The sequence below is a fragment of the Lepidochelys kempii genome, chromosome 3 (assembly GCF_965140265.1).
Source record: "Lepidochelys kempii isolate rLepKem1 chromosome 3, rLepKem1.hap2, whole genome shotgun sequence".
NCBI classification, from domain to species: Eukaryota; Metazoa; Chordata; order Testudines; family Cheloniidae; genus Lepidochelys; species Lepidochelys kempii.
Genome location: NC_133258.1, coordinates 146,977,443 through 146,999,476, shown reverse-complemented (window position 1 = coordinate 146,999,476; position 22,034 = coordinate 146,977,443). Strand labels below are relative to the sequence as shown.

The window sequence follows — 22,034 nt, the reverse complement described above, 5'->3', positions numbered from 1 at the left end:
CAGCTCCCACACATGATGGAAATGGCGTAGGTGGTGGCCCAAATGGGCACTGTATAGCTGGTAAGATGGGGAGGTCATTCAAACCCTCGATCAAAGATTCTAAACTGTGGTTTTGATGTCGTTGATTGAGGTGCCAAGGGTTGTTGATGTGGTTGTTGGCGTCGAGGTGGTCTGTTTGTCTTCCCACTTCGTAGGGTCTGGAGTGAGGTCAGGCATAGGGAGATTCCCTGGGGCGTTGGTAGGGCTGGTACCTCTTCCTCTTTTGAGGTGGTGTATATATGTCCAGTGTTCACAGCGTGGCAAGCGAGTTCTTCATAGCGTGAAGGGTCTCTCTGTTTTGGCAGAGAACAGCTTGTCTTTGTCAAAAGATAGATCTTCTACCTTCATCTGGAGTTCTTTGGGTATGCCAGAGGATAAGAGCCATGAGGCTCTTCTCATTACGATTGTCGTGGCAGTAGTACAGGCTGCTGTGTCAGCCATGTTTAGGGCTGCCTGCAGCACCATTCTAGATATTAGCTGTCCCTCGATAAGCACAGTTTTGAGCTCAGCTCTTTTGCTCTCCAGGAGGTCAGCAGAGAATTCAAACAGTTTCCCGTAATTGTCAAAATCATATTTAGCTAGAAGGGCGCTGTAATTTGCAATTCGGAACTGTAGAGTCGATGATATGTACACCTTACTGCACAGTAGGTCTAGATGTTTGTGCTCTTTATCTTGTGGCATGGCCTGATTTTGGAATTGTTTGGCTCTGTGATTTGCTGCATCCACAACCAAAGAATTGGGCTGTGGGTGTGAAAAAAGAAAGTCCATGCCCTTTGTGGGTAAGAAATATTTTCTGTCAGTCCTCTTGCATGTTGGAGGTGCAGTAGCAGGTGTTTTCCATATTGCCTCCACTGGGTTGGAGAATGGCCTCGTTAATTGGGACAGCAATTTTTGAAGCAGAGGAAGGTTGGAGTATCTTCAGTAGTTTGTGCTAATTCTCCTGAACCTCCTCTTGGGGAATGTCCTGGCTAGTAGCAATTCATTTACATAAGTGCTGGAATTGCTTAAGGTCATCAGCTGTCATGGGCGGAGGTGGCATTATCGCCTTGTGCAGAGAGGAAGAGGGATTGTGTGCAAGGCGCACATCCTCTGTCTCCATCTCAATCTGAGGTGCTTCTGTGTCTTGGTCAGGGGCCACGGAAGTAGCGGGTGCTGGCGATGTGGGTGGAAAGCGTACGTCTCCCTTTCGTGGAGAGGAGGTCCTAGAATAATGTGACCTATATGCCGCCCATGGGTCCCAAGGTGGTCATTGGATTGGGAAGGGCATGGGGGTAGGGGGAACATCTATGGTTGTCTGTACCACTAGCAGGGCACCTGAGAGTGGCGGTGCTTAGGTCTGAGCTGTTCCCCATCTTCCTTTTTGGAGTATGGGGGAGATTGGTGAAGAGAGAAGATGTCCGAATCTGTGAAGGTGGACAATGCCACAGGGGAGGTCAGGGGAGTACTAATACGTGACCAGCGTGGTACCGAGGAAACAGTAATGGCTGTCTGAGTCAGATAGTGTGGTGGTGCTGGTATCGGTGTGAGGTCGAGTGGCAACCATTTGATTTATGCATCGATTTCATCTGCACCGAGTGGTGCTTTGCGGTGCCGTTTGCGGGTGCTGCATGCAAAGTCGGTGCTGTGGGCATTGGCAGTGCCGAAGCCGCCACCAGTGCTGGGGGCAATTGTATGATCCATGCTGTGTCAGTCGCTGTTGCTGTTGTGCCCAGTGCCGTGGAGGAGTCTTGAGAGGGTTTGTTTCTCGACTCCTTGGGCTTTGGTGCCAGGGCATGGCTGGTGCCAGAGGTACCAGGAGAATCATAAGTACTGGCTCTGGGGGCCATAGGCACCAATGATAATGAACTCACAAGGGACCTCTTCTTTTTATGTGGATCCCCCTGTGGAGAAATAGAAGTTCACTTCCTCTTTTCCTGAGAGGATGGAACGGTGCTTCTTGTGGGCTCAGACCGCACTGGGGAGTCTTTGGTGGAGGACTTTGTGGTTGTCCTTGCTAGATCCTGCATGGAGAAATTTCTCCATGAGGATCATCTTGAGCCTCAGATCCTGTCACGGCGGGCTCTCGGCTTCAGGTTGCCAGTGGGTGCATTTCGATGGGATATGCTCCTCACCGAGGCACCTCACGCACTGTAGGTGCCCATCGGACCTGGGTATTGCCTTGTGGCAAGAATTACATCTTTTAAAGCCAGGGGAGCCTGGCATTATTGTTAAAGAAAGTGGTGTGTTCCTGAGGGGAACACAGGAGAGCGAAAAAAAACCCAGCAGGAGGAGGAAGAGAAGAAAGAAAAAAAATTTTTTTTTAAAATCAACTAACTACAAAAGAAAACACTAAAACGCTAATTTATACTAGCTATTTTCTGTTTTTAGGAGAGAGAAAAATGGCACTGTTCCGAGCTCCGTCTTCGGCTGAGGACAGTAGAAAAGGAACTGAGGGGGTTAGGCTGTGTGCGCACTGACCTTCCACTGCAGCATGGGGCACAGGTCACTTGCTGGAGGATTCTCTGCACCTTGAATTCTTTAAACCACAATTTGAGGACTTCAATAGCTCAGACATAGGTCAGGGGTTTGTTACAGGAGTGGGTGGGTGAGATTCTGTGGCCTGCATTGTGCAGGAAGTCAGACTAGCTGATCATAATGGTCCCTTCTGACCTTAAAGTCTATGATTCTATGAGACAGCTGGGGCACGCACACAGCCCAGCCAGGCACTGCTATTGAGGATGTCCAATCAACTGGGACACACTCATCTGGAGTGGAGCACCCACAGGGACAGCACTTGAAGAAGTGGTGTGAGTTGGGTACTCTCTGGGAGAAAAGTGCACTCTCTCTTGGCTGCCCTGAACACGATACCAATTTTCAGAGAGTTGTTTGGCTGTAGAAAGGGCTTTGAAAATACATTCCGAGCATTGCTCGCTCAGGCAAACTGTTAGTCCCTTCTACCACGTATGACACATGGCCAGCAGCATTTTCAGAAAGGGGTAGTCCCAGACGGTCTCCTCATATGGTGCCAGAGTGCTGAGAATCAGCAACTGAACCAGTTAGATTTAACCAGTTAAGCAGCAAAGAGGACCTGATTAAGGACAGGAATTCCTGATTACCAGATCAGATTGGGGCCAGGTAGCTAATGGGCTAATTAGCTCATTAACTAGGAGACCGGATAAAAGCACACACCCCACCCATTGGGAGACAAAGTAGTTAAACTGAATGACTGTATAAATAGTATGACAGCATAAGTATGTAAGAGGTGGAGTGGTGAAGCACTGTAAATAAACTACACAATGTATGTACAATAGGAAGGTCTCTGAGCAGCCAGTGGGAGAGCAAAGAAGATGGGAGCAGAGGGTGCCTGTCACACAAGGGGGCTTGTCTAGGATCCTGCGTTTTTCTATGTAGATGGAGAACTTGATGAGGGAAGCAGATGGAAAGATTTAGTAGGTGGGGGGAGGGAGGAGACGTTACAATGGCTGGTTGAACAGCAGAAGGAAACGCAGAAGACCTGGCAGACCGTCTAGAAATCCCACTACTTGAAGAGACAGTCCTTGCTCACCTGGCAGGTTGAGCAACAAAAAAGCCTGCAGATAATTTATAAGGGAGCAAGCCCAGGTGCAGTAGCAACTACTAAAAAAAAGGGTGGTGAGTCCTGCAGCAGGGATCGGCATTAGGGCGCAAGGCAAGAGGTAGGCCTCTGCAAGACAGGCTAGGCGGAAGACCCTGAAGCGGTTTTGGTCACATTTGAGAGTGCCTATGATGGCAGGATGGGATAAGAAATTCGGGCCCTACAGCTTGCAACCTATTTGGCAAGGGAAGATCAGGCAGCCTACATAGCTCTCAGTGATGAGCAAGCAAAGGACTACAAAGTGGTTAAGGTGGCCCTCCTCAACTAGGTGACTTTCGACAGAAAAGTACTCGCAAAAATTTTGAGCCACTAGATGGACTGGGAGATTATGGCCCGAGGCTTTTGCCCAAAAATGGAAAGACTGGGCTACTTGCCATGCCTATGGGTCAGACAGCATCAACCAGTCAGGCTAGTTGTGGCAGTTAAACAGAGGAGTTTGTAAACGTGGACATTCCCACAGGGGGTCAGCAGTTTAAGGGTCTGGATGGGGGAGGAAGACCAGAGAACCCATAACTGTTAAGGGTGCCAAGAAGAAGGAGGAGGAACACCGAAGGTGTCGCTGGAGATTGTGTGCTACCAGGAACATATAAAAAGAGACTGCCCATATATGGAGCAGTCTCTACCTCCTTCTCGACCAGACCATGCTGAGCAGGATGGGGATAATCTTGAGACAGCCAGTGTGCTGAAATGAAGATCCTGTCTCCTTTGCAGATGCTGAGAAACCCTGTAGCTAATATCCAGAATGATTACACTGTTATATGCACAATCCAAACCAGTCAGATAATCTCCTGGACCTGGTTAGGAGCATCTTGCTACTAAATATGTACTATCTGTATGTCTGACAAGGGGCTTGGCCTCGATGTGCCTTGCCCTCATCTCCCTCACTTCTATCCAGGTTCCCTGTCAGGAAGTTGCCACCAACATGTGGCATCTCTTCCTGCCATCCTTCTCTGTTTCCTCCTTTTTCTGTGCCCCATCTTTCTCCAGTGAGAAGCCTCATAGGTCAGGCTGAAGCTCATGGCATTCCCACCACCTTCCTTTTCTAGTGGTCCCAGTCTTCTGACACATCTGATGCCTCTAGCCCTCATCCAGAGCAAGGGACATGGGCAGTGCTTGTGTGTCAGGAATTTGGCAGCACGTACCCCAAAGCATCTGACAGAGAAACTCAGATTGCAGTTCACATCCCCCCAGAGGCAGCAGTTTTTGAAGTTTATGTTATGTGCGCTTCAAAGCAGTTTTTTGTTTTGCTTTTTGGTATCACCATTTCTTTACTTGGCTGGTTGCTATATGCTTCTTTATCCTCGTGTAACGAAGTTCTTCTTCGAGTGCTTGTTCACGTCAATTCCAATCAGGTGCGTGCACGCCACATGGAAGGTCATCGGAAACTTCTCCCTTAGCAGCTCCTGTTGGGTTGGCTAGGGAGCACCCTGGAGTGGTGCCTTCATGGTGCTCAATATATGACCCTGCCGAACTGACCCCACTTCAGTTCCTTCTTACCATCCATGGTGGCATTGGAACTGTGTTCACTTGCTCGCAAGTGCTCCCTTAAAACTAAAACTACAAAGAACTAGGCACAAGGTTAAGAGATGTTAATATAGTTGTTAGTAGTGGTTGGTGACCGGGATTGTTCGTATCCTGTCACCCCACCTTGGGCTGCGGGGCATGCCTCAAGCCCAGGGGTTTAAGTCTTGCGGTGTTTGCCAGAAGCCTATGCCCAATAGTGACCCTCACAACTCATGCCTTAGGTGCTTAGGGGAGGCGCATCAGTTGCAGTGCTGTAAGATTTGTAAAGCTTTCAAGCCTAGAACCAAGAAGGAGAGACACTTCCGTTTAAAACAACTATTGATGGAAGCCGCACTCCGTCCTGCGACACCGGACCGCCCAGCCCCAGGCCCAAGTTCATCAGGGCGGAGCGCCCCGGCATCAATCCGTGACTCAGTGCCGAGGAAGGACTCTGGCAGGAGAGACCCTCGGCACCGAAAATCCCTGGCACCGCAGCAAGGAGCAGTGCTCTGGCTCTGCTCCACGTCACTGGTGCCACACAAGCGGCAAAAGAAGACAGACAGAAGGCGCTCTCCTCAGAGGGCTGCGAGATCATTAGGGAATGTATTGCTGCTCCAGAGAAAAGACTCGGACACCACGCAGCAGGAACTCGTGCCATCGACTCTGGTGCCCCAAGCACCGTTGAGTCCAGCACTTAGTGACCCTCCGGCAGTGCCTGGTGGAGATGTTGGAGCCGTTGGAGCCACCCTCCATGCCGGACACTTTTGGGGCTGCTAAGGACCTCATTGAAATTATGGCGCCTCTGCCCTTGACCATCAGGGACAAGCCTCCAGCACCGCCTAGACTGGTACCATCTAGAGGCAAGCCCTTGTTGCCAGACAGGCACCGTTCCCAATCCGCATCCCCACACCACCACTCCCCAGCACTGCCCACAGTACAAGTTTGCATGGCACTGGGAGGAGATCTGCATCTCCCAGGGTCAGCGCCAATCTAGGACACCCTCAGAGGATCGGCACTGTCTCACGGCACCGGGGCACAGTACGTGCGGCACTGGTTTCAATCGAGGGACAGCCGGCACCGATCCTTGATGCGGTAATCATGACACCGATCCCAAACCTCTTCTTCACGGCACCGACTGTCGGCACAGGGGTTGTCGGCACTGCCTTGGTCGTCGCCCTCGGGTTCCTCGGCCGAACTGTTTAATTCAAGGCCCGGTAGGCATAGGTCCAGTAAGCGCCAGAGAGATGTCCAAATGGCATGGCAGCCACAGTGACCACCCCCTGCACAATGGCCTTTCTGGACCCCCTGAGCTTACCACAAGGCCCAGGGTACCCCTTCGCGGCCCTCCAGGTCAGTGGCCTCGGGACATCACCCCTCCCACTCACCAAGGGATAGACCTGCCCCTCGGGTGATGGAAGCGACCCTCGCCAGGCTGCCCCCTCAAACTGCAGAGCAGTCAGGGGATGCGGCTCCAGTGCGACCTGTAGCCCAGGACACTCCCAACTGGGCTGGAACAACGGGGGAACCTAGCACAGCCTAGGGACAACCAGCACAGCTTGAGGGCCACCAGGACCCTGTACCCCAGTTATCACCTCATCATTGTCGCCTGGTGAAGCAGTGGCAGGAGCATCAGCCTCAGGTCCCCTGACCACTGACCACAGGGCTCACCAGGATCGACTCCGCCGCACTGCCCATAACATGGGCCTACAGGAGGAGGAGGTAACCAAATAGGAGGACCCAATAGTGGACATCCTTGCTCCAGAGGGTCCTTCCAGAGTGGCACTGCCAATAATTAAAACAATCCAGAATAACAACAAGACCTTGTGGCACACTCCAGCCTCCATTCCGCCCACCGCCAGGAGTGGGGAGAGAAAGTACTTTCTCCCCCAAGGGATAGGAGTTTTTATTCTCTCACCCACATCCCTGCTCCTTGGTGGTCTCAGTGGTGAATGAGAAAGACCACCAGGGGCAACAGGCGCCAGCCCACAAGGCTAAGGAGGTCAAACACATGGACCTCTTTGGCAGGAAAGTGTATGCTGCTGGGGGCCTACAGCTGAGGATAACCAACCAGTAGGCTATCCTCAGCAGGTATAGCTTTAACTCTTGGGACGCTATGTCCAAATACAATATACCCACTTGGGATCTCTATCTGGTCCTCTCCAGACTAATGGGAGCTCCATTTGAACCACTGGCTACATGCTCCCTTCTCTATCTCTCATGGAAGGTACTGTTCCTGGTTGCCATCACTTCAGCCAGGAGGGTGTCCGAGTTAAAAGCACTAACATCCAACCTCCCCTACGCGATCTTCCATAAGGACAAGGTATAGCTCAGGCCTCACCCAGCCTTCCTGTCAAAGGTGGTACCACAATTCCACATTGGACAAGACATTTTTCTACCAGTCTTCTATCCCAAGTCGCATGCCAATGCGCGGGAGCAGAGACTTCATTCACTAGACGTCCGGAGAGAGATCTCAAATGCTTCAGTTATAGCACATCAGCCCCAACCATTCCAAATAAAGATCACTGTAGTTTTGATTTGGTGCTGACTGAGTGAGCTCATGACTACACTGAGAGCACAAAACTTTTCAGGAAATTGAATCGACTGTTCATACCAGTGACAGACTGGATGAAAGGCTCCCAGTCTCTTCACATGACATTTCATTATGGATCACGGCCTGCATCTGTTCTTGCTTCGACCTCGCCAAGGTTCCAAGTCCGCCTATTGCAGCGCACTCGACGTGGGCTCAAGCCTCATCCACCGCTTTCCTGGCCCAGGTGCCCATCTCTGCTTGAAGGATGTCTTAACAGAGACTTACTTAAGGCAGGTAGTCAACTTGTTCTTGTAACATACATTAAGCAATGAATTGCTCTGATTGTGCTGAGGAATTATTCTACCTTCAATTCTACACCAACATAACTAGGGCCCTACCAAATTCATGGTCCATTTTAGTCAATTTCATGGTCACAGGATTTCAAAAATAGTAAATCTCATGATTTCAGCTATTTAAATCTGAAATTTCACCGTATTGTAATTGTGGGGGGGAGGGGAGTGTCACAAGATTATTGTAGGGGTGGGGGGGGATTTGCAGTACTGCTACTTTATTTCTGCGCTGCCTCTGGCAGGGTGCTGCCTTCAGAGCTGGGCACCCGGCCAACAGCCGCCGCTCTCTGGCCATCCAGCTCTGAAGGCAGTGCAGAAGTAAGGGTAACAATACTGCAACCCCCCTAAAATAATCTTGTGACCCCCCCCCCCCCAGCAACTCCCTTTTGGGTCAGGATCCCCAATTTGAGAAACGCTGGTCTCAACCATGAAATCTGTATAGTATAGGATAAAAACACACAGAAGACCAGAATTCACGGGGGAATATCAGATTTCACGGTCTGTGACGTGTTTTTTCGTGTCTGTGAATTTGGCAGGGCCCTAAAAACAACACTGAAATAACTCTATTGAAGTCAGTGGAGTTACAAACGAAAACAGGTATAAATGAGCTCAAAATCAGACTCATGGCCATTACTTGTCAACAGTGTAATGACACCATGGTTTGGTTACCTACTAAGCAGAAATTAGAAAAAAAAACCTGACAGCGTGTAATTATTTCTCAGTGGACAGAAAAAACTTATATCGTACTGTGACTTAAATAAAGCTTGCTTAATTTGAAGTTAAGGTTGAAAGAGCCTCCAGAAGGATCAGGAAAAGCTCAAGAAAAAACATCCTTTATGAGAATGTTACAGTTTTCTCAGAAAAATGCAAATACTGGAAAACCTAGAAATCAAAGTGAAGATTCTATTAAAAACTATCAAATTAGGAAACAGGAAACATCCAATTAAGGTCAAATTATTTCATAACTTTCCAATTTGAATGTACTTATCTGCCTTATTATCCCAGGGCATGGCTGAGCACATGGAGCCCTGCAGAATAGTGCTCAGTTCAAAGCCTGTCCATGTGGCAGAGGAGAGGCCTCCATAGGGTGGTAGTTCACACACTACAGAGGAGTACACGGCTACACAGAAGGGAGGAAGGGAGCTTCTGCCTGAGGTCACGTCTCAGCACTTGCTGCAGTGGTGATACCATTGGCTGAGCTGGCCAGTCTTAGCTCAGCAGGGCAGGCTGTGTTTGGGGGCCATTGCTCTTGTAGTGAAGCTTCTGGGTTTCAGTAGGGTCTTGCCTTGTGCCACCGGCAGGATTTAATTCAATGCCAATGGCTTTTAGAAAGCTATCCTGTGTTACCACTTCCGTCTTATTTGGTTTCTATTTATAGTTTCTGTTGATTATGTTTTTGTGTACAATATATACACAAACATTTAAGAGCTGTTTGAATGATGGGGCCTGATTCTCCTCTCACATCAGTGTAAATCAGGAGTAACTAGGGAAAGGCCTCCCTTTGCCCTCCCCTTCCCCCATACTGCTCTGCAGATGCTACTGCAGCCTCAGGAAAGGTAGACTTAACATCCTTCAGCAAAAGAAAAAGTCTGAGCCTGATATTTTTCATAAAAAAGCAACAGAAGTAAAATTTTATGAAACTACCTTCATATGTCATAAAAGACCAGTAAGGGTACAAACAGCTGTTTGCTTTGTAGTAAGCTATGCTAGACCGCTGCCAATATTTTGGACTCAGTTACACTCGTTTCTCCCAAGCACAATCAATGAGCCAAATTCATCCACGTAACTGCAATCAGTGGAACTAGGCCTAGGATTAATTTAGCCCAAAAGATTTATTCAAAACAAATGAAGTTAATCGTTGACAAATATCTTACCTTGACAAAAGGTAGCATTAATTCTCTTGTAACCTTGGGGGCATTCCACCATTTGGGTGTATCCAGGGTAAGCTGGGGGAAAAAAAGAAAACTATTGGTTAGTTATTACAATGTATGACATTTATATGGAGAGCATCACAGTCAAATTACTATATAATTCTATCCAAAAAATTTACATTTACATTTTTAAGGATGCATAATTAAGTACCTAAAAGTCAGGAAATGCCAACATTTAGGTTGTACATGCAATCTGAACACTGTCTCCTTCTGTGTATGCATTACTACAATTTTTAATTACTCAATCAAATACCATTTTGCAGATAATATGACATAACAGCATGACAGGAATTCTTTGAAATTATGGCTTGTCTACATGGGAAGTTACTGCCATAAAAAGACAAGGGTATAAATCTCGGTGCACCAGCTTGCTATATGGCAACATCCCATATGGACACTGCTATAGCATGCTAAGCCCCACTCCAGGACTTTCACACCCTGACGCAATCCCTTAGGAAACTTTCTGTTTCATTCTACTCATTTTCAAAAATGACTGAATCATCCCTGCTGAAAATACAAATATCACTTTCAGGAAGTAGCCATGCTGGAAAATTTCAGCCTGGAAGACAATTGTTTTAGAAATGTTCAAGCTAACGAAATCAGAGTTAGAATAGGAACCTGAATGCAACCTTAACGATGGCAGTTGTTGCTGCGCCCACTATAATAAATCTGAACATATCTGATCCATTGAAAAATATAGTCAGTCACATATTTTATTTTTATAATAGTGCAACCATAATTATAAGAAAGGAAACAGACTTATGCTTTATCTTTTTAATCTTTTTGAGTTTTAAAAGACTGTCATTTGTTGGCTATTATTTATAAATTATCTAATGTGAATTATAAAGGATAACAACACAAAATTAATTCACTTTAGCCAAACTCGAAAGTCTTCAGCTAATTAATAGTTTTATTTCTATTTATTGTTTCTTTCCTCCAAGATATATTGTGAGGTTGATTTTCTAAGTCTAATCCTGAACAATAACATTATCTTAATTGGTAACAATAATATTATCTTAATTGGCACTGTGGTAATACAAATTAATAAAATAAAATAATAATAATAATAATAATCTCAGATGCAGCTTCCCTGGATATATTTTAAGCAGAAATAGATCTGTTTCTTCATGGGTTGTGGGTTTAAAACATACGCAATTTTGACCTTTAAACTGGCTGCAATTTTTTGAATTTAAATGAAAAAAAATTGGAAGTGATATTTATCACAGTGATGGGGTTAGCTCCACCTCTTTCCCCTTCCTGGTCTCTCTGACTGCACCACCTCAGGTGCAAGTTATCATGCCTTTATCTATCGCCTTTAAGTATGCTGGAGTGAAATTATGTAATTCGCCCACTCTTAGACCAAGCCCTTGCTACTGTACTGGATATATCAACCGTCCTTACCCAGCAGGAACAAGCTAGTCTTGGCACCTGCAGTTATTTCCATTCAGGAGTCTGTGACCACTGGTATACAGGGACAAAACAGCCTTCTTAAAACCAAATCATTATTTATTTTAGCAGTACAGACTAAGCATTGAGAGAAAAAGGATTTTCATAGATTCCAAGGCCAGAAGGAACCATTGTGATCACCTAATCTAACCTGTATAACACAGGCCACAGAATTTACCAAAAATAATTCCTAGAGTAGATCGTTTAGAAAAACATCCAATCTTGATTCAAAAATGTCAGTGTTGGAGAATTTAGCACGACTCCTGGTAAATTATTCCAATGGTTAATTAGCCTCACTGTCAAAAATTTACACCTTATTTCCAGTTTGAATGTGTCTAGATTCAACTTCCACCTATTGGATCATGTTATACCTTTCTCTGCTAGACTGAAGAGCCCATGTATACTTACAGATGTAATGAAGCACCCCTTAACCTTCTTTATGTTAAGCTAAATAGATTGAGCTTCTTGAGTTTATCACTATAAATCATGTTTTCTAACCCTTTAATCATTCTCATGTCTCTTCTCAGAACCCTCTCCGATTTATCAACAGTCTTACTGAATTGAGGGCATAGTATTCCAGCAATGGTTGCACTAATGCCAAATACAGAGGTAAAATAACCTCTTCTCTAATCCTACTTGAGATTCCCCTGTTTATGCATCCCAGGATCATATTAGTTCTTTTGACCACAGCATCATACTGGGAGCTCATGTTCAGCTGATTATTCACCATGACCCTCAAATCTTTTTCAGCATCACTGCTTCCCGCAGGTGAAGTGGAGTATGGGGTGTGTTGGGTTGGCTCACAGTTGAGCAATGTGGGAGATGGATAAAATCCTACATTTCTTTCTTATTCATTTAGCAAGTACTAATTATTGACAAGCATTCTGAACGGACATCAGCCTCCACTTGTAATATAACACTGTACAGTTTGATTCAAAAGGTTCTCTTGTTAAAAAAAACAAACTTTGACATATAACCTGTTTCTATTTTCTGCTCATATTTTTCAGTATTATTAAGCCTGTGGGCATACAAGCCACAAAAGCTGTTTCAAGCCAAGGTGTATGTACATTATAGGGTTTGTGGCAAAATACCTTGTTCGCCTCAGTAGGCTCAGTCCTTTCTAGCCTTAGAGACTCAGGTTTGGGGCAAGGCGAATCCTTATAGGTGGCACAGGCTCCTGCTACTCCTCTCCTCAGTCAGTCCCTTGTCCTTGTTTTCCTTCCCTTCTGGGGAGGAAGTGCAGCCTCCCTACTGGGAAGGTTTGGTGCCTTGCCGTAAACAGCCTACTGGCAGCTTCCCTGCTCCTCTCACTCTTCTCCTCCTTCCACTCAGGGGAGGGTTTAAAAAGGTCTCAAGTAGTTGGAGTCAGCTGAACCTAATTGGTTCCCTAGCAACCCCTTTCCTAGCTGAACCTTATTGCCCCATGGTTATCTTTTCTCAGTGGCCAGGGAGGGGCCTTTTAATCCCCTGGGACTAATTACTACCCCCCTTTTGTAGCTGTTTGTCCTGGGTTTACCACAGGTTGTAGACCTGATTCAGTAAAGTACTTAAGAATGTGTTTAACTTCAGGTACATGCAAAAATCCCATTAAAGTCAATAGGATTTAAAAATGTGTCTAAAATTAAGAACATGCTTTAGTGCTTTACTGAACAGGGAAAGAAAAGAGGATAGAGATAGTATGACTTAAGCACATGCTTGAATACTTTTGCTGAATCGGGGTCTTGCAGACAACCAAACGTTAAATCCAACCTGCTCAAAAACTGGCGTTTATAAAAATATTTCAGTCTCAAGTAAAGATCATAAAGCACAAAACCATAAAAGAGAAAGCCATGGAAAGTCTATCTTCTTCCAAGATGACTACAATATGAAGAGTAATACCAACTTAGCAAAGGAAAACTATCAAAATGACATGGGAATAATCTGACCCTGAATCTGCATCCTGTGAATGAGTCAACAAAAGACATGAATACAATTTAAATGTCAAACTGTTAACAGTTTATTTGATTTCCTCCTAATCTGTATTGGCAGTTTTTAGGATCAGTCAGTTTGCACAGCTTTATAAGGAACAAGTCAGCATTTTAATGCTTAAAAAAAAATCTACAGAAGGGCTGTAGGTGGACGTGGGTGTGTGAATGAAGAACATGAACACATCATATATTTACAAACTCCACACCCATTATTCACTTGGGTAATTTCTCCATGCTTACCATTGCCAAAAATCACAACACTGTGTGTATCCTTTTCTTCCAATACCTCTGTTAAAGAAACCAACCCTTTTGCAAAATGATACTAATAAGAAGCCTTAAAATATTAGTATTTCATATCTGCTATTCTATTTTTACATATTTGCTCCAGGCTCTTTATCTCTGTTTTCAATGGTAAATTCTTTAATCCTACATACTACGTGGTTATGTCTAGTCTTCTCAACCACTGAAAAATTCTTATCTTCATCATCAAAATATAAGAATATCTGGTGCAATACAGATCCTCAGATATGTACAGTATATTTTTTATAAAATCCCATTATAAACTGTTACATTTATTCTTTGGAAAAATTTGTTCTACAGAAATTTAAGTCTTTGATGCAACTATGAAGCACAATTTGGCACATATCCTTGAAAGTAAATAAGGAAGTGTTATTTATTCCTTCTTATAACACAAAAACTAGGGGTCACCAAATCAAATCAATAGGCAGCAGTTATAAAACAAACCAAAGGAACAGGTTTCAGATTTTTTCACACAACACACAGTCAGCCTGTGGAACTCTTGGCCAGAGGATGTTGTGAAGGCCAAGACTATAACAGTTTTCAAAAAAGAACTAGATAAGTTCATGGAGAATAGGTCCATCAGTGGCTATTAGCCAGGATGAGCAGGGATGGTGTCCCTAGCCTCTGGTTGCCAGAATGGATGACGGGGCATGGATCACTTGATGATTACCTGTTCTGTTCATTCCCTCTGGGGCACCTGTCATTGGGCCACTGTCAGAAGACAGGATACTGGGCTAGACGGACCTTTGGACTGACCCATTATGGCCGATCTTATGTTCTTAAAGACACCCAATGAGTGCCTTATGTGGAAGCAAATCATAAGATTAGGGGACTCTGGGACACAAAATACACTACCTCACAAATCAATGGGCCAGACTGAGTCAGTAATTACTTTTGCAGATTCCCCTTCTGGGCTGTAAAAGACTCCTGACAAAACTACTCCCGCAGAGCCTTTGTGCTGCCCGTGAAAGGGCCAATCACAATTTGAGACACGATTTTTTCCTTTGAGAAATTTTAAATAAAAATGCATCCCTAAATTCATGGATAAAGATATGCTACACCATACAAAACAATTAATATATTTCCTTGTGTTAAGCATCCCATGTTGATAATTGGGAAAGGAGTGTGACCTAGGGAATATAGTATTGGACTGGGACTCATGAGACCAGCATTTTATTCCCTGCATTGCCACCAGCCAGCTGGATGACCTTGGGCAAGTCACTTTGGCCTCTCTTTGTGTCAGTTTTCCCATCTCCAAATAGGGATAAGGATACCTTCTTTGTAAAGTGCTTAGAGATCTATTGTAAAGTGCTTAGAGACAGGGATAAAATAAACTCCCATTGACTTTAATGGGGCCAGGATTTCACCCCAGGTCTTTCCTCCCCAAAGCCATTTCAGAACTAGGTATAATTATTTATTATTAAAGTTATGAAACGTTTCAATAGATTAGGTTTACCTTTCATGAGAATCATTTAATAGCTATTTTTCACTATTTTACATTATTCTGTCAAGCTGTAGCAAAAATATTGGGAAAGTCTTCATGGTACCCTAATTGTATAGACAGCATTCGAACAACAGAGTTTAAAATGTAACTGATATTTTAGAGCCTGAAAAGCTTTGGCATTAAAACTCAAAGTTCATTCAAGGTCTCAAGATGTCATTGCATTTTCTCTAAGTAGGAACTGGTGCCTCTATAATTTAACATTTTTGTGCAAACTTTAAAAAAGTAAGTCCAGCTAGGTTATGCAAGATGATTCAATATCATTATCTCCCTACATGGAGGAAACACAATGAAGCATCACTAGCTCCGTCAGAGAAGGAGAAAAATAAAAAAAACCATTTCATTGTCACTGAAGCTCAGAGTGTGCCTTCTATCACCTTTCTTATATCAAATAATACGGTTCTTTTGAAATATAGTGTTAGCATTTCTCTTAAAGAAAAGGTATTTAGAGCACAAATAAGTGAACTGATGCAGAAAACAATAATGAAATCACACTTACATGGCTTCTTGGGACATTTGTGACATTTGTTAAAGCCCCAGGAAGTACCCACAGTTCCACAGCAGTCTTCTTGCTTTGATAGGCCAGGGAGCGCTTTACCACACTGGAATAATTAAGTAAAGAATATTCAGGTTAGTGTTACTGTAAGATGCTCCCCTCTAGAACACTGCTATATTACATAATCATCTTGGGTAAAACTCACCCATCTGCAGAGGCCCACTGAAGACTCATTGAAGCCCTCAGTGGAACTTAAATAGTGCACTGGCCTTGAGCTAGTCCTCTTTGTGGGGGTGAGCAGGTTCAGTTTTAAAACATTTTGTTTCAGTATTTTTTCCCCTTCAACTTTCAGAACAAAAACCAGTCACTGAAAGAGTGAGTATATTTCCAAGCTAGTAATTCTTCATTGGCAGTAACTCCTTAAATTTTGCTTTATAAAAATCTGCCCCTGCACTTTTTCAAAAGGTATATAAATCATCTCAAATACCTTTCCCATTATTCTTTTAAAGAAAGGGACAAGAAAGTATTATCATGATTTTTAAATGTCATTTCCTATTTCATTTTTAAAATACAAATACCCATATTACCACAAGTTGTACCTAATGTTTATGACTGGTTACTGAAATTGTAAAATTATATTGAAAGAGTCTAGTATTTGTAAACTGAAAGAGAATTTAACATAAGTAAGACGATTGGGCAAAAAAGGTAAGTGATGCCTATCTATTTTTACTTGTGACTCTTTAATCATGTAAGCAATTGGCCCACTCTTGCAGTGCTTACTGAGGCAAAAATCTCATTTATTTCAAATGGTGTTTTGTCTCGAATAAGGAAAACAGGATCCTACATTAGTACCCTATATTAGTAAATATGTTAACACTTTAACAATTGCCAAGCTTAAATGTACCTCCTTGATGGTTGATATTTTTCATTTTGCAAGGCAAAGGCAAGTAAAATGGATTTTCTGTCTAGAGAATGGATACAGAAAGATGTGTACACCTGCTGTGTACCTGAAGAGTATCAATTAGGTGTAAAACAATTCTGCAACATGGAACCTGTGCCACCCTGAGCCATCTCTTCAAGCTAAAATAGGTGAGTTCCACACCAATAGAACAGCCCAAAAGTTAAGAATTGTGGAGCTACTTAGAAATGTCACTATAGAAAACTGGAGATTTTCTCTTCTCAGTGCTTTCAGTCTAGATGGGAGAATGGGGCCCTAAAACACCATAACCTGCTAGAAGAATGCCTGGAGAAATACTGCAGCCCTAGTCTCTTTAATGACTATTCTCATAGTTTGTGCATCTATTGTACTCAGTAACTAGATTACATCTGCCGCTGAAGCATAGGCACGGGAAGTAGGGGTGCAAGGGGTTCTGCAGCACCCCCAGGTTTTATGTGGAGCAGCTGTCCCTGTCCCCAGGGCTCCACTCCCCACCTTGGGTTCCGGGGGCTGGCCCTGTGCCCTGCTCCCCAGCCACTGGCTCCACACATAGAGCCTGGTGGTGCTTCCCACGCCTACGCCCTGCTCCCAGCCCTCTGCCCGCACTCCGCTCCTCAACCCCTCACCTGGGGCTTGGGTCCTGGCCACTGGCCCCACTCCCTGGCCGCTGGACCTGTGCCCGGGGCCAGGGTCCCACTCCCGACCCCGTGCTCTGCTTCTAAGGCCCCAGTTGCCTGCCCTGCTCCCCGGCCACTGGCCCTGTGCCCGGCCCCCTGCTCCCGGGGCCCCCCACTCGGCCCCACAGCTTGGCCCCGCACGTGGGGTCCCAGCTGCCGGTCCCTGTCCAGGGCTCCGCTCCTGCCCCCAAACTCACCCCCAGCTGTGGCCTCAGCCCCCTTTCCCCAGTCCGGTTTCCCCCTCCAGGAGACACAGCCCTCCTCCCCGCCTCAGTTCGGGGGGGCGGAGGGGGGGACAGGGGTAAGGGTGCTGGCTTTCAGCACCCCCACTACTAAAAATGTTCCAGCACCTCTGCACTGGAGGAAACAGACTTTAAAATTTGTCAGTTGAAAGACAGGAATAAAATAAACTCCGATTCACTTTAACGGGGCCAGGATTTCACCCCAGGTCTTTCCCCCCCAAAGCCACATGCAATCCTGGGGATATCAGACTTAACCGTACATGTTAAAAGGGATTAAGCTTTTATTTAAATAGGGTTAGAGTTTTTGTGACATACCAAGGGGTCCGGTAGGCTGGGGGTGGGGGGAAATGCCATCTCTCCACAATGCCTCTCTGAGAGGATAAAATTATGTACTGAAACTTGCTACATCTTAGTCCGAATTGCCCCAACTCTTAGAGCTCACTCAACTAGACAGCTTTCATAATATTTCCTTCTAGTGCAGCCCTAAACATTTACAAGGCCTTCTATTCACACCTGAATACAGCACTACTCCCTTGACCTGGCATCCCAGTCTAACACACTGTTTGGAAGGGCAGTGTTCCTGTTCAACTAGATCTGTTCAGCCTGACTTCCTGGAGACTGCACTACTCTCGCAAAACTCAAAACAGTTGCTTACTAGTAACTGGACTTCTTTGTGAATATTTCCTATGCATATTTATACTTATATTCTTCTCCCCCACCTCCTGCCTTTCCCTTCTTCCTCAGTTCCACTACTTTTCTGGTCTCTGAGCTTTAGTGGGAGGAATCAAGGTGGTTGAGACTGCACCTCCCCTTATGACCTCAGACAGTGAGCATTTGGTGCCATGAGGGGTACGTATGTGGCACCTAATAGGCACAGTTTTTCTAGAAGGATCCAATCTCCTGCGGCATCAAAAAGACATCCCAACAGTGTGCATCGTGCACAGGCAATACTTCAGAAGCAGCTTTTGTTTTGTTTGTTGGTTGTTTCCCCCCCCCCCCCAAATATGAAATATATCATTTAACCACATTAAACTGAAGAAAGAAAAAACCCAAACAAATCAACAAAACATAAGGATTAAAAAATAAAATGTAAAGCTCACTCTTAGTTTAGGTGTGGTGCTGTAGCATTTGTACTGTACTGAAGATCATGATCTCAGTGGTCATAATGGTTTCAAATTTCCATATAAAAACCATGAGCAAGAATAAAGATTCCAAATTCTGAGTCATCTGGCAACTGTGGTTTACAATCCTATCAATAAATACTGCCAACAATTTAAGATCTTGCTCCTATCACATCTATGATGAATTGAAGCTTGAAGAATCAGTGGTAATTTGATTAGCATCCAGCCACTTTAGGAACTGACATCAAGGGAAGGCATCTGCCATGTGGGGCTCCTCAGCTCCATATAAATGGTGCTCCAGATTTGCATGATTTAGGACACGGGTGGGGAACCTATGGCCCAAGGGCTGGATCTGGCCCATTGGTTAATTTCATCCAGCCTGCAGCACCCCCCTTGGGGGGAAGCCCCAAACCTCTGTGCCTCCTCCCCCCACACCCGGGTGGGTGAGTGGCCCATGATTGATTTTTTTCTGTGGGTCAATGGCTCGTGACAGAAAGAAGGTTTCCCACCCTGCATTTAGGACATAGGCAGCAGGGGAAGGTGGTAGCCATGCAGAGCTTCTAAAGTAGGCAGGCGTGTACTCTGGCTTATGAGCTCTGATGTTCCTGTTTCCTCCAACATAGTGCTTCAGATCCTTCCAACACTCATGGCACCGCATGCCCGGTTTCCCAGCCAGCCACACTTTCCAGAAAGGCTCTCCTCTTTCACAGTCTGAATCTCACAGGAGTGAAGCTCCATTTCAGTGGGGCAAAAACTTGGATTGGAGCCTCACCCTCCCTAGAAGTCTCACCCTGCTCCCCAACAGATAATTCTTTAACCCTCTCTATCTCAGGTTCTGAGACACAAACAATAGGTGGGTGACTGCCCTGGGGAGACCCCAGAAATTCCCCATCTGTCACTGCTTTCAGTGCAGCTCTGCTACATAAATCTAGCCCTAATTTAAGTTGCAAGCCTTTAACGTGCACACTGTGCTTTGAATAGATTCCATTAATGGGGCATCAACTTTCATTATGCTTTAAGACCGACACTTTTTAACATTTATACATGTGTATCTTTAATTTTTTTATATCACTTATACTTTGCATAATTAAAGAAAGTGCACAGTATTCCCACTGTTAGTTTAGATTCTGCTGGTGCACAGAGGTTGCAAGAGCCACATCACTTTGTTTCCCTGTGTGCATTTCAGCCACAATCCTAGTCTTTGCATGAGTTGGGTGCTGCTGCCAGTGACAAATTCCCCAAAAGAACTAGAGAGATGGCAAGACCACACCCGCCTCTGCCTCCCCAGCACAGCTGAACCAGTACACCAAGGAATAAATGGAGCTCCTGTTAAAGCATAGTAGAGATCCCAATCTGGCAAGAAGTCCCACAACAATCACAATTATTCTGTTTGAAATCATCAGGATGCCTCCTAGGACTCCTACTGCCATGTGCCCCCTTTGCAACACCCTTTTGTGGGCTGTTACTAATAAGTCACAGTATCACCATTAATAAAGTGATACTAACTGATTGATCCTGGCTGAAATCCATGGGCGCTCAGCCTGAGGAATAACTAATGATTTCAGGATTCAGCTTAAAGACTTATCTTTCACATACCACAATAGCAAATACTCCAGAGTGAACAGATACACTGTCAAGCATTCTGAAAACTTTTCAATGGGCATAGACATTGGGCTATTATACCTTTCTTTCCCCCAAATGGACATCAGACTAATAGACCCCAAATTTACTGAATCATATTACTGATATAATGACCAAACAACATACTGGCTATCTGAATGACAGGTTGTTAAAAAGAATATCATCATCCAATATAACACTGGCTCAGTAACAGGCATTGTCTCATAAGAAGAGTAGAGAGAAACTTAAATACTTCCAGACTTTCTAAAAGGACTTGTAAAGAATTTGTTTTGGCTTAAGCAGAACATTCTTTACAGGCAAGTAAAAATTATCCAGCTTTCTTTTATTTGAGTAATTAAAACAGTGTTTGGTGTTTTTGGTATCTGATACATCTTTAATCCTCTGATATTTCAGGGTATTGATTTTGCAAAGAATCTATTGTGGATGAAGCATTATATCCTGTAAATGGATCCACACTGATTTTCTGACAGTCTATTTGTTTAAAAGCTTCTGAAGCCAAACCATGAGCCTCAAGGAATTCCAGACAACTATTTTCTATTATGAGTTGGTATTTTTAAGACTACTTGCAAGAAAAAAAGTTTTTAAAAGTGCTCTGAAAAAAGAAAAAGTACTAATGTGTGAAACATCTGATTTTACTTTACTTTTTTTTAAAAAGAATTTGTCAAATTACAATATGGCAGGTATTTGCTATAACTGTTGAGCAATGAAAACCTATATTCTTTCACTTCCATAGGAAATGTCTGTAAAATCTGAAGTACAGTATGGTCATTTATGTTGCTTAATAAACAAGCTATCTTAATGTTTGACAAAATGGCACATTACTAAGGCCATGTTTCCATATTAATCCCTGATACATCTACAACCATATCATACATCATTTACATGAAAGCACTATGAATGGATTAGTTTATTCACTAATAACTATCAATATACATTAAAAGCTGTTTTATCCGGCACTTCACCGACCAGAAAGGTATATAAACCAGCATTTCTAATCTTCACTGAACGTCTGGTTTAATAGTCTGGTTGGCGTGGGGCCGGCAGGTTGTGGGGCATGGGAGGGAGTGTGGAGCGTGGGCTCTGGGAGGGAGATGGGGTGTGGGAGGGGCTGTGGGGTGCCAGATCCATGGGCCACTTACCTCAGGCAGCTCTGTGCAAGTGGCAATCTATCTCAGCTGCTCCTAGGCGGAGGTGCGGCAGGCGGCTCTGCGCACTGCCTCTGCCTGCAGATGCCACCCTCGCAGCTCCCACTTGCTACAGTTCCCAGCCAATGGGAGTTGCAGAGCCAGCGCTTGGGGTGGGGCGGCAGCAGCACGCAGAACTGCTGGCCATGCCTCCGCCTAGGAGCAACCAGGATAGGTCGCCGCTTGCGGGGAGCCACCCAAGGTGAGCATCTGGCCGGATCCAGCACCCCGCACCTCCTCCCGTGGCCCAAGCTCCCTCCCACACCCAAACTCCCTCCCAGAGCCCATGCCCCACTACCCCTTGCGAGCCCCAACGCCCAGACCCGTATCCCCTCCCACACCCAAACTCCCTCCCACTTAATTAACTGGCATTTTACCTGTCCCCCTCTTTCCCCCAACATACCTGATAAAACAGCTTTTACTGTACTTTGCTGCCCTGATCACAAACAGATCTGTTTTGTGCTTTATTTAATACTTGCAGTTGGGAAAAACATGTTAGTGACTCAAGTCCAGTTTCTACAAATACTTATGCATATGCTTTTTTTTATGCCCAAGG

At 44.9% G+C, this 22,034-nt stretch overlaps 1 protein-coding gene across 10 annotated transcripts in view; it reads right to left on the bottom strand.

Annotated features, from left to right (window-relative positions):
- The window catches only part of LTBP1 (latent transforming growth factor beta binding protein 1), a 375,466-nt gene that overhangs the window by 167,952 nt on the left and 185,480 nt on the right, over positions 1-22,034 (bottom strand). For all 10 annotated transcript variants that reach the window (XM_073338422.1, XM_073338423.1, XM_073338424.1 and 7 more), the window contains 2 exons: positions 15,680-15,782; positions 9,910-9,981 (listed from right to left, as the gene is read on the bottom strand). In XM_073338422.1, the coding sequence (XP_073194523.1) occupies positions 9,910-9,981; positions 15,680-15,782 (175 nt within the window). The remainder of the gene's footprint in view (positions 1-9,909; positions 9,982-15,679; positions 15,783-22,034) is intronic.